The sequence below is a fragment of the Coregonus clupeaformis genome, chromosome 20, assembly GCF_020615455.1.
Source record: "Coregonus clupeaformis isolate EN_2021a chromosome 20, ASM2061545v1, whole genome shotgun sequence".
In the NCBI taxonomy this organism is placed as follows: Eukaryota; Metazoa; Chordata; class Actinopteri; order Salmoniformes; family Salmonidae; genus Coregonus; species Coregonus clupeaformis.
In genome coordinates, this window is record NC_059211.1 from 56,885,457 (window position 1) to 56,897,983 (window position 12,527).

At 44.9% G+C, this 12,527-nt stretch overlaps 2 protein-coding genes across 5 annotated transcripts in view; one reads left to right on the top strand and one right to left on the bottom strand.

Moving 5' to 3' along the window:
* LOC121543587 (cyclin-dependent kinase 17) overlaps positions 1-1,774 on the top strand; it is a 33,109-nt gene extending 31,335 nt beyond the window's left edge. For both annotated transcript variants that reach the window (XM_041853587.2, XM_041853588.2), the window contains one exon: positions 35-1,774. In XM_041853587.2, coding sequence (XP_041709521.1) covers positions 35-72 — 38 coding nt within the window. In that variant the 3' untranslated portion in view covers positions 73-1,774. The remainder of the gene's footprint in view (positions 1-34) is intronic.
* On the bottom strand, positions 1,760-10,941 carry LOC121543588 (ETS domain-containing protein Elk-3). Of its 3 annotated transcripts, none has more exons than XM_041853589.2 (5): positions 10,547-10,941; positions 7,598-7,806; positions 4,621-5,394; positions 3,639-3,761; positions 1,760-2,684 (listed from the first exon to the last, which is right to left on the bottom strand). In XM_041853589.2, exons 2-5 carry the CDS (start codon positions 7,802-7,804, stop codon positions 2,589-2,591), a joined length of 1,200 nt encoding a protein of 399 aa, XP_041709523.1. In that variant the 5' UTR covers positions 7,805-7,806; positions 10,547-10,941; the 3' UTR covers positions 1,760-2,588. The 3 variants fall into 3 exon arrangements, with proteins under 3 accessions (XP_041709523.1, XP_041709524.1, XP_041709525.1); XM_041853590.2 differs by lacking the exon at positions 10,547-10,941 and adding an exon at positions 10,309-10,524; XM_041853591.2 differs by lacking the exons at positions 7,598-7,806; positions 10,547-10,941 and adding an exon at positions 5,505-5,587.
* Between the last annotated feature and the right edge of the window lie 1,586 nt (positions 10,942-12,527).

Consider the following 12,527-nt stretch of genomic DNA (forward strand, 5'->3'; position numbering starts at 1 on the left):
CTCCTTCTCTCTTTTATTCACTCCATCTCTCCAGGCAACAGCAAGAACAGAAGACAGAGCATGCTCTTCTAGACTCTTTGCTCCTGGGAGCTCCAGGGTGGAGCGCGTTCCTGTTGCTATAGTAACTGGTTCTTGCTTGAGATGAGACTGAACGGGACAGAGCCCCCTCCCCCTTCTTGCATGAGCCCCTCACCCCTGGACAGACCTCACCCCCTAGAGAGCGAGTGAGTCTGGAGTTGATTGGGGAGGGAGAGATGAACTACGTTTATTTATTTGAAGATATGGAAGGAGGGTTAGGGGGGTATATTTTGCTGCTAAACTACTACTGTCTGTATTTAACACGCAGTTTGTGTATATGATGATGTGAACTCAGACACCATGCACAGCCGACCAGTCGTTAAGGTTACTATTGTTATGAAATATGAATTATGGTTATTATGATTCCACTGATGATCTCGATGTTGTTTATCATAGCTGTTACCTTTGCTGTTGTGCTTGTCGTTGTGTTCAGAGACTGAATGCCTTTTTAGCGTTTTTTCCCAAGTACTTTCTTAAGCTTCCTCTGATGGCGGTGTTTGACTGAAGTGAGACCAGACCAGTCCAGACTGGGAGAGAGGTACTGGGAGGGACTAGGAGTGTCTGGTCTTCAACTGGAAATCTTCCTATGAACTGAAGCAATTCCCGGCCTCCCTCTCATCCTCCTTGACCTAGAACATTCCAGAATATTTCAGGGGCCAGACTGGGGTTAGGAAGGGGTCAAAATGGGGTTGAGATGGGGTCGCGAGGGTCATTAACCACAGAGTCCAGTCATTGGGAGAGCACAATGACCCTCACAGCCTCTTAACCAACTAATGGGACCACAGCAGAAGGTGGAATTTGCATTATGGAGGAATTTTGACTCCCCATGACATTTCCGGTCCCCCTCTCCGGTTGTCATGGCAACAGGAAAGCGAGGATTAGGGAAGAGAGAAACACCGGAGCGCCGCAGGAAGTAATGTGACCTCCCACAGGAACCCATCGGTCTATCCCTCTCTCTCCCTCTCTCCTCTTTCTTTCCCCCCCCCCCCTCCCCCAGGATGGTCTTGACTTAAGTTCTTGTATGCAAGTTCTTCTTGCCTTTTGGAGGTCTGCAATACCGGTTGCTTTTCTGCATCATCAATAACTGTAAGCAGTTTCTAGTTTTTTGAATGGCTCTCTACTCTGTAGCTGGCCATGGGAGTGGGGTGTACCATGATTTCAGGGCACTACTAGGATGACGGGTGTTTTAAAATGGCTGACTTGATTTGACAGTATTAAGAAATTTTGTTTTCTAGGTTTGACCTTTTGACCTTTGGTCTTTGACCTCTCCTTGTGAATACAGTGTCAGTGTGGCATGTCAAGGGGCAGCAGCTTTGCCTCTCAAAGGAGAAAAAAATATTTGTTGTTTCAGTCTGCATTGGACCACTAGTCTCTTTTTTTCCAGCGTTTGTACACATTTCAAATTGAAATTTTAAATAGACTTAACAAGCCGCTGTGTGTGTTGTTTTCAACTGACAGTGATGTATATTAATATTGTAATACTGTACTTTTTCAAGTTTAAGAATGACCTGAGCTTACCTGAGGGTGTGTGTGTGTGTGTGCCTGTGCGCGTGTGTATGTGTGCCTGACATATGGAACGCCTGCTGTGGTGTAAACTCAATCTCTGGAACACTGACAGTTGGTGGCCCTGTAACTCTTTACTGGAACTATTTATTTCTCATAACCATCACAGTAAAATGAGTCTGTTTGATAAATACACTTGTCTTTATTGTTGTTTTCTGGGTGAAATGGAAGTAGATGGTGACACTCACACCAGACATAAAATCAGTTGTATAGCATTCAATGCTTCATGTTTATTTAAAACCTTGTTTAAGACATTTTTACTTGACTCTCGGACATAAAGAAAATAGCAAATCATTATGAGAATACATTTGTATCAATTCCTTTATGAAAAATAACCAAAAGCTGTTACATATAAGCTTTTGTTCAATATTGAACTGGAATTTCGTCTATAAAAAAAGAGTTTTAAAGCTTGAAAAGAACACATTTACATAACTCTTACATTTGAGAAGGCACAGCCGGTACAAGGTAATAATGTGTAATACAATACAAAACCATAGAAAAACATTTAGCCAGAACAACACAACCAGGTTCACAGCCTCAAATGAACATATCAAAACCACTATACAATGATACAAACATTTATAAAGCGTTATAACCATACGCCAGGCTTTTGATAAAGGGCTGACAAGGTACAATGCATGGAACAGCATTCTGAAGTGGATAAATGTGGGACAACTTCAAGCTGGATGAGATGAGATACAAACTAAACAGGTCCAAAATAAATCGGTTTCAACTAAGCTAAAGAAAATGCATCTTCAAGTCAATAATGATATTGACACAGTTGAAGGCTGATCCAGTCGGTTTGCAGCAGTGTCCTGATTTTTTTCTGGCTTAACCTGATTTTTGCCTCAAGTCCTGCTATGTCGGGGTCCAGGATTTGAACTTGCGTGGACTGGGCCTATTTGGTGGTAGAGTCCAGTAGGGTATGGTACTGTCTTCCAGGAGGATCAGGACTTGTGTGGGCTGTGGGAGAGCAGCAGGGGGGAGGAGGTGTCCAGGCTGGACAGGGGGACTGGGATGGGCCCATTCAGCAGGGTGGGGAACTACAGACAGATGGACAGAGGAGAAGACAGGTGAGATCCACTGTCAGATTAGGAAATACCACACAATTATTATAATAATGCCCCCCATATTATACTGAGGTAAAGTGCATTCATCTCTATCCCTAGTCTAGTGTTATACATGCATACTATTATTACTACTAATGATAACTTTCTTTATAAAGAACTCTAGCCCAAACTCTGGAGAAGCTGATGACTGGGTTTAAGAATTCCCTAAAATGGTGGCCGAGGTATTTTAACGCCCATCCCTCCTGACGACGGGAGGAGAGGCACTTCCTGTTGTGAGAGGGCTGATGGGAGTGGGTGGGGCTCCTGAATCCCCCTCCTGAGCAGGAAGCTGCCCCCCCTTGTCCACACCAGAAAGGAAACATCTGTAGCTTATTTTGAAACGCATGCACACCATGAATCACACACACATACACACACTTAAGTACAATCACAGTGAACCACTCACACACACAGAACTAAATAGCGGCCGAGTCATGTGACTCGGTTGTTGTTGAGAAAATGAGGCTGTTTGGGGGAATCTTCTGTCTTAGCTAGAGTTGCAAAATTCCGGGAACTTTCAATACATTTTCTGGTTTTACAGAAGTCCTGGATGGAGGATTACAGATTTCCTACTTATTCCCTCCTGGTTCCGGGATCCTCCAACCAGGATTTCAACCCTAGTCGTAGCTCAAACTTCTAACTATCCCTCCTTTGTTTACCAGTTAGTGGAGCCCTTTCCCTCTCGGCTCAGTACGAACAAGCATAAATACTCAACTGTCCTCCCCCTAACCCTTTCTGTCACCATCCCACAACTTTCCCCTCTGTCCCTCCCTCTCTCCTCCTTAACTCCCTTCCATCAGTCTTCACTCCAGGTGGTGTCTGGCTCCCTCACGCTTACTTTCCTTCTCCTCTCTCTCTATTCTCTTTTAGAGTGTGTGTGTGTCTTACCTGGAACAGGGGTCCATGGCCCTGCAGGCGAGCGGGGCTCAGGGGTCCTACGGGACTCAGGCTGCTCCAGAAATGGATACTGGACAGCAGGGGACTGGGGGTGAGGATGAGACCTGAGGGAGTCTAGAGGGAGAGAAGAAAGACTTTATGGAGAGTGAGAGATGTACATTTTTCTATGTTCTGTTGGTGTTTTTGTTGGTGATCTGTAAAATGATCTAGCCGAGTATGAACACACACAGCACAAAGGTTTCATTTCTCCCTGTGGTTATTCAGTCCTGCTGCACTGGCTCTGTTTGTTTTAGTAAAACACTGGAACTAGGAGGGGAGAGAGGGCTTCATACCCTGCTTTGGGGGGACAGAGTGGGAGACGGGGGGGGAGTGAATTCAAGGCTGACTTGGGGAACTCTTGAGGTCACAGAACTTGGAACACTAGGTTCCAGCTGAGAAGCTTCATATGACATGAATTTATCTCCATCTTGCCTCCCTATCGCTCTCTCTCCCTGACTTAATTTCTCTGTTTATATGGGGGGTTGTGTTTATGTGGGTAAGGAATTATGTATGCTATTTTAATGAGTTGCTTTGTAGTGGCCCAATAAAGAGGAGTTCTAGATTCCCTCTCTCTCTCTCTCCGTGGTATTACGACAGCCCTTACCTCACGCCGGCGATTCAAGAACTTTAGGAACATATGGCTTCACTTACAGACCTCCCCACCCTCCCTTCTCTCTCTCTCCCCTCCCTTATTTTCACTCTCTTCAGCTTACCTCTCTCCCTCCCTCTTCCTTACTAGTCTCGATCCCCACCCTCTCCCTCTTTTCCGCTTACCTCTCCCCCCCGCCTCTTTCATGGTAAGGACAGACAGTTCCAGAGAGACTCAGGGATAAGTCATGTATTTTCCCCCAATGTCATTACACACACAAATCAGCACGTACATACAAAGGGTGAGGGTGGAGCGAGTGTATGCGTTTGTGTGTGTGGTGCTGACCTGTGCAGTGAAGAAGGCTGGTGTTAGGGACCCTGAGGGCAGCGCAGGACTGTTGAGGGCGATAGAGCCGATGTCATTGGCTGTCAGGAGCAGGGAGGGTGCGGATATCTCCAGGCCTTTAGGCTTCCTGGTTTTTGGTGGGACGCTATTGGCTAAGCCCCTCTTCTCTGGCGTGGGTGTGGCCTGGCCACGGTCTCTGTGACCAGACGATAGGTTAAGGGGCTGAGCGCTCTGCTCTGATTCGTAAGTCTCAGGGGCGGGGCTCCGTGCCCTCCAGAGTGCGTGGGTGGGGCTGTGTGATGGGGAGGAGGAGCAGGACGAGGAGTGGGCTAGCCTTGGGGAAGGTTTGGACGAATAGTAGCCCTCGTTGGAGGATGGGGGTGGGGATGAAGGCAGAGACACCACCGGCAGTGCCCCGCCCTTATGGCTGCGGTTCTGAACAAAGCGAATCACCGTGCCACTGTCGTCGTGGTGATCAGGTCGAGGCTCCACCTTGACTGGCCGGAGCAGATCAGGGGGGCGGAGGAGGTCCTGTGGATGCTGGAGGGAGCTGACGGTAAAGGAGGAGTAGAGGCCTGAGTGGAGGTACTCGTTCCTCCCTGGGGGGTCGCCCCTCACCCCCTCCTCATCCCCCTCCCCCTCTGACAGGGCCCCACCAGCCTCATCACTCCCCCGCACCCCCATCTCCACCGCTGCGGGGTCCATCTTCAGGATCTCCGGGAAGGACACAAATTTGTACACAAACTTCTGGCCAATCACCTTCTTGATGATGTTCTGGAGGAGGAAGAGGGAAGGAGGAGTTTAAGCATAATTTGTTATGTTATACAGTAATAACAGTGTGTTAATGTTAACATGCATGCCATGATGTTATATGGTGGTTTGACCTGTAGAATTGTTACAGACATGTTCATGCTGTGTAGGTATTTATTAGGATCCCCATCAGCTACTCTTCCTGGGGTCTACATGAAACATGACATAATACATAGTACAGAACATTATTAGTCAAGGACTGAAATACATACATTTAAAATGTCATACATAGCCTACATATCAGTACATACACACAATATCTAGGTCTAACACATAATACAGTGCAAATTACAATAAAATATATATAAAATGGCTGTCTCGTCACAGTCCCCTTTGTGCAGTAAGGTGTTATTTATGTGTATTTTTTAACTGGGTTTATTGCTAGTTTGACTTACCTGTGGTGGCAGAGTTCCATCTAGTCATGGCCCTATTTAATACTGTGTGTTTCCCAGCATCTATTCTGGACCTGGGGACTGTGAAGAGACCTCTGGTTGCCTGTCTTGTGTTGTACTGATGAGTGTCCGAACTGTGTGCCAACTGCTTGAACAGACCGTTCGGTACCTTCAACATATCAATACCTCGCACAAAGACCAATAGTGATGCAGTCAATCTCTGCTCAACTTTCCATCCGTGTACATCTAAGTGCGATACATGCTGCTTTGTTCTGGACCAACTGAAATTTACCTATGTCCTTCTTTGCCGCACATGACCACACAGCTGGGCAGTAGTCCAGGTGCGACAAAACTAGGGCCTGTAGGATCTGTCTGGTCGACTGAGAAGGCAGAGCAATGACCTATCATGGACAGACCTCTTCCCATTTTAGTAACCATTGAGTCTATATGTTTTGACCATGACAGCTTGCTATCTAGGGTTACACCCAGCAGTTTAGTCTCTTCAACTTGCTCAATAGCCACATTATTCAATAATAGATCTAAATTAGGTTTAGCATTGAGCGAGTGATTTGTCCCAAAAATTATGCTTTTCTTTTTTGAGATATTTAGCACCAGCCTATTCCTAGTTAAGTGTCAGTTATTTATTTTACTGTTGTAGCCAACGTGTATACTGTTGAGTCATCAGCGTACATAGACATACAGGCTTTAGTCAAGGTCAGTGGAAGGTCATTTGTAAAAACAGAAAAAAATAATGGCCCTAGCCGGCTGCCCTGCGGTACACCACACTCCACTGAATTTGCATGAGAGAGGCTTCCATTAATGAAAACCCTCTGTGTTCTATTAGATAGGTAACTCTCAATCCATAATAAGGCAGAGGATGCAAATCCATAACACCTACGTTTTTTCAGGAATTGGTTATGATCAATGACATTAAAAGCTGCACTGAAGTCTAACAAAACAGCTCCCACAATCTTCTTACTATCAATTACTTTCAGTCAACGATAAGTCATTTGTGTCAGTGCTGAGCATGTTGAGTGCCCATCACTATAAGCATGCTGAAAGTCTGTCGTTAGTTTGTTTTCTGTAAAATACCTTTCAAAAAGTTTGCTAAGCACTTGGTCAGCTGTTTGAACCATTAAAGGGTGCTCTGCTATTCTTGGGTAGCGGAATGACCTTTGCCTCCCTCCATGTCTGAGGGCACACACCGTCTTCTAGGCTTAAATTGAAGATGTGGCAAATAGGAGTCACAATGTATTCTGCTACCAACCTCAGCAATTTACCATCCAGGTTGTCGGTACCAGGTGGTTTGTCCTTATTTATAGATAGCAACCTTTTTTCACCTCTTCCATACACACATTGTGGAACTCAAAACTACAGTGCTTGTCTTTTCATTATTTGGTCCATTATGCATGAATATGAAGACTCAGCATTTGTTGTTTGCATGTCATACCTAAGTTTGCTAATCTTGTCAAAAACAAAAAATATTAAAGTGGTTGGCAATATCAAAGGGTTTTGTTATGAACAAGCCATCTGCCTTAATGAAGGATAACATTTCATTTAAAGTACTCCAGAGCTTTTTACTATCATTCTTTATATCATTTATCTTTGTTCCATAGTATAGTTTCTTCTTCATTTTGTTTAGTTTAGTTACATGATTTCTCAATGTCCTGTATGTTTGTGAAGGGTTTATGCAATGTTGGTGTACCTTGTCATCCATTCCAGTAGGTTTGTGTTTGGTGTTAGTGTAGTGCCAATGTCGTCTATGTGAGATGTACCTTGTCATAGTAGTAGCGCAGGGCTCGGCTCAGCTTGTCATAGTTCATGTTGGTCTTGTTCTTCCTCAGGCCCCACAGCTTGGCCACCTCTTCTGACTTGAGCAGTTTAAACTCCCCATCATTGGACGTCCAGCAGATCAGGTGCTTGTGGCTCTGGTCCAATAACAGCTGCAGCAGGAACTGCCACAACGTGATGGCACTCTCCATGACTGGAGAGGGGGGAGAGAGGGAGAAAGAGAGAGGGGTCATCATGGTCAGTTACACTTGCACTGCATGTAACTAGAAAAACACACACATTCTAACCCTCAAGTACAACAAGTATAAAAGCCTCCCCCATGTCCCGCCCCCAACCAAGAAGGCATTTCCTGCACCATAAAAGCCGACCCATAAAGACAGAAAACACACCAACAACACATTTAGATCATCACTACCCCAGACACTGGAGTCATAGTATTATGCTCCTCCTGGCATCATGTGCCAGCACCTGTGCCAACCAATCTATATAAACATACTGTATGTATGTCTATGGGGCCAAGTGCCAACCAGCGACATCATACATCTCATATTACAATATGTTGAAGTGGGGAATAAAGCCCATTACTGCATATGTAACGAGACACACCAGTGGCTATGTAAAACGTCTACTTACTGGAGAGCTTGGCTGGCTGCCTAAATGATAAGAACACGGGTCAACACAGCAGCTCTTTGTGAATGAGCGCTGGCTGGCAGCTTTACTACATCAGACAAGTCAGAGAAGCTTGTCCTCTCTGGGCTCTATGCCACTCCACTAACACGCATGCACACCCAGTCACTTGCACTCACTCACTCATACACAGTGCTTTGTGACTGTGTGCTTCTTAGTAGTAATTATGTTTCATTATAGGTCAAAATAAAGAATTCAAGTGTGTGCTTGTGTCAGAGTTCAGGGACTTGGTGCTGCCAGACAGGGGTGGCGCTACGGATGTTTCCGTGGTGATAAAAGAGGATGTGGTCAGTGCCCCTCTGCCAAAGACAGGCCACACCCCAACAACACTATTTACCTTGACTTAACTGTCTGTCTGTCTCACACTCCACACACACAACCTTCTGTGCACCTCTATCTCTCTCTCTGTCTCTACCTCCCTCTAACTCTCTCACACCCATACACACGTTTTCTCCAGCCACAAGCTGGTCTGTTTGAAAATACTGAACACAGAATCTTGCCCCCCTCCTCCATCCCCCTCTTCACCTCGATCCCTCTCAGTGGAGACCATCCAGGAGAGGAAAAAGGTGAATACCCCCTCTGTCTCTGTTTCCTGAGGAGGTCTCCTGTGTGTATGCATGTTTTTTGTGTATGGTGTGTGTGTGTGTGTGTGTGTGATGGGAGACCATAAAGCTGTCTAAATGAGGACTTCCTCTCATTCTGCTACAGGGCGTCTTCCCGGGAAAAGGCCAGTTCCAACTCAAAGGTAGGAATTCCTGTCACCGGGAACCATCGGAAACACAGGGACCTCACAGATGGGACAAATGGACGGGTTTCCTCCTCGCCTCATTCTGGTACGGCAACACACACACACCACCCATTTCCTATTCCACAACAACATATGGAGAATGCATTGCATACATGTACTCTGGCTCTCCCCCAGGACATCCTCTGGCATGATGTATGATGGATTTAGTCTTTGATGTTCCATAGTGACAAGGGGTAACTAGCCGAGCTCAGAGACAAAGCAGCAGGATCTGTTTATTTTGGGATATCCTTAGGAATAGTAGTGAAACCTGCAACTCCGCATTGCCTGATAAACACTGGATTGGAGCAACTGAAAATACTGTTACCATAGATTTACATCTATTTTATTGCAGCATTGAATATGTCCCCATGTTATTTATTTGTACTGTATGGGATGATAGGGCCACAGCATCTCTCCACCTGGACAGGTACACACACACACTACATTTAGCTTCTGGTAGGGATCATTTATTTTGTTGATGGGGAGTTTCTAGTATTTTATAACAGTGTTATGACACAGAGCCAGAAATGATACAGCTGGTCCTCTAGACAGGCCTCTCCAGTGTGGACCAAACGGAAACCCGTTATGAGCTCTCTCTCTCTCTCTCACCCTCTCCCTCTGTGTGTGTGTCTGCCTGTGTGGGGGGGATGACTTAACCATGACTAAATGCGCACACTTCCTGCGCACTGCCAATGGAAAAATAAACTAGCCACTGCGCTACCAACAGGGATGTCATGAGATGTCATAGGCTATATAATGCCTCTGTGTCTGTATCGTACCAAACGCCGTATATAGACGCTCTAAAGTCTAAAAAGGTATGGGTTATCACTGGTAGACCGCCGGGCTCGGGTCTGGGCAGAGCCATCGGTGTTGGAGAGCCTGGAACACTCAAACGGCTCTTTGTTTGCCCCATGACTCATTTTCAAGATGTTGTATGCTGCCAGTTTCAATCCGGAAGCGCACGGCAATTAGTCTGCAGAGTCCAGACAAACCAGAAAGTTTACTAGAGTTTTTAAAGGGCCATGAGCGCATTTTCACACCAATCGCTACTTTGAGTTGCAAAATGCATCACAACCAACAAGAAATTGCGCGTGAAAAGCATACTAGAGCACCGTGACAAACCAGAGCGATTTGAGTTCAATGTGTGAATAACAGAGTAGCCAAATGTTAGCAAACATCAAAACGAAAATAAATGTAACTTTTTTATAGTGAAACACATACCTTTTACTCAAATGTATACATGTGTGCCAAGATAGCGTAACAAATCGGGGATATACTACCAGCATCTGTCGACTGTCCTCCCCTAAATGTCAAGTTCATTGTGATGACCGAGTTATATCATATTTCCAAACTATATTTTCTGGTACAGTTTACTTCTAAGCCATCGTCACTCAAACTCTGACTATCCGGTGTTAATAAAGTGAGTAGGAATATCATAGAGAAGCATTCCTCCACATACCCTGGTGTTAGACGTCTGCTTTCCTTCCGTATATGTTTTTAAAGAGAATTCCGTATAATGCGCTGGTTTTCCATGCTGATGCTGTCTGGGCAGCGGGGCTCGAGACTGTAAGCGGATCCGGAGGTTTTTTCTCCTTCTTCAGAGCAGGAAGTCGGAGCGCGCAGACAGAGAGCCGGCTCACTTCCTCTCGCGCATTATTCCCCAGGCTCTCGGCCGTCTGTGTAAACACGCTTTTCCTCCTCTCTGCTCACGCACAGTAATATTGTAATTCCAACTACTTGCGGGCCCAACTGATGTCACCTTCTTCTTGGCCAGCACCTGGAGGCGTTCGTGTTCCTTCCTCCACACACACACCTGGAGGCGTTTGTGTTCCTTCCTCCACACACACACACACACTGACTTCTCGTGTTCCTTCCTCCACACACACACCTGGCGGCGTTCGTGTTCCTTCCTCCACACACACACTGACTTCTTTCTCTCTCTCTCTCTCTCTCTGGGTGGGGTGGGGGTGTGACATCTCCTTGACATCAAATAATGGAAGGGCATTGGGCTAGTTGTTGCATGCAATTTAAAAACGTAGGCTATTCTTAAAAATTCTCCATCAGCCGCACTACACACAGACACACGCGTGCACACACTTTCATTCTCACAGGCTTCACTTGAGGTCAAAACGGGAGTAGAGGGGCTCTTTAATCCTTCAACATGTTTTAGTCCAAGATTCCATTCACATCGGTTTTAAAGGCATTTTCCCATAAATTCATGGTAAACGCTGCTGATGTCGGCTCAATCGGAAATTACCATTAAACGTCAAGCGCACTATAACGTGGATCTTACACGGATCGGATTGAATCCTGGCTTTAGTGGAATAAAGTGATGTGATTATGTTTGTGTGCATAAGTGTTGTTGTGTATCAATGAGAATGTGCAAGGAGTATGCTTGTGTGCGTGTGTTGGGGAGTGGATCCATCTTTCCGGTTTCCTGCATGGTGTTTCCTCTCACTGACAGGAAACTGTGGCTCACAAAACATCTGCAGTCACATAGGTCAGTAGCTTACCTTGTCCAAATAAAATATTGAAATATTAATCATTTATTTGACTGAGACGTGCCCCGACAGAAAGATGCATCAATCTCAGATAAAGCATCCGAGCATGCGAAACAGCGCCCCTCTGATGCTGTTTGGATAATTTTTTTAATGACATTATTTGACATTATTTTTTAATGACATAATGACATTATTTCTGTCCAGACAGCGTCAGATACATGGACTACATAAATGCCTCCTGTTGACAATGCTTCGCTTGAATTACCCCCAACACACTCATCCATAAACAACTGGATTATTTATTTTAACGCTTTCCTACTTGTATATTAATATATATATATATATATACCTATAACTTTTTCAAAATGTCAAAAAATTAGATCAATTTACCACAAAATTGTTTTGTTGAAATATCTCCAAAAGTTGTGATGACACAGAGGATATTTTTTGTTGAGCAATAGCAGTGGCAGCCAGGTAAAGTGTTGGGAAAATAATTACCCTAAACTTCTGGAAAATAATTACCCTAAGCTGTGGATCTTCTCCACTTGCACCATGTGAGGCTGGAGAAAGAGTGTTTCGGGATATTTGTTGAATGTTGTATTACCAGTAAATCATGCAGGTAAAGGATATAAATAGAGGACAAGGATTAAAAATCCAACGTTAATCTCTGGCTCAACTCAGTTTCTTGACTGGCTCTCTCTGGCATATAGGCAAGCCTACACAAAAACTGGTAGGATGTCCAAACTGAATTTTTATACCAGTAGCTTAGAAATCACTTCGGCAATCCAAATCCATAAATTGGATCAACACCTATTATTGGAAATATTGTTTCTGAAGTCCAAATTTGACAATTTTCCATTAAATTTACAAACAAAAAACTAGCAACTTCCTCTGTCTAGTATTGTATTTCTGGTGAAGGGAACAACGCGAGAGTTTGTC

Excerpts from the sequence above, each read along its gene's own strand:
- LOC121543588 (XM_041853589.2), bottom strand. The coding sequence starts at position 7,804 with ATGGAGAGTGCCATCACGTTGTGGCAGTTCCTGCTGCAGCTGTTATTG. Across the intron at positions 5,395-7,597 it reads TGCGCTACTACTATGACAAG|AACATCATCAAGAAGGTGAT; the intron begins GTACATCTCACA and ends TTCCTCCTCCAG. Across the intron at positions 3,762-4,620 it reads CAGCCTTCTTCACTGCACAG|ACTCCCTCAGGTCTCATCCT; the intron begins GTCAGCACCACA and ends CTCTCCCTCTAG.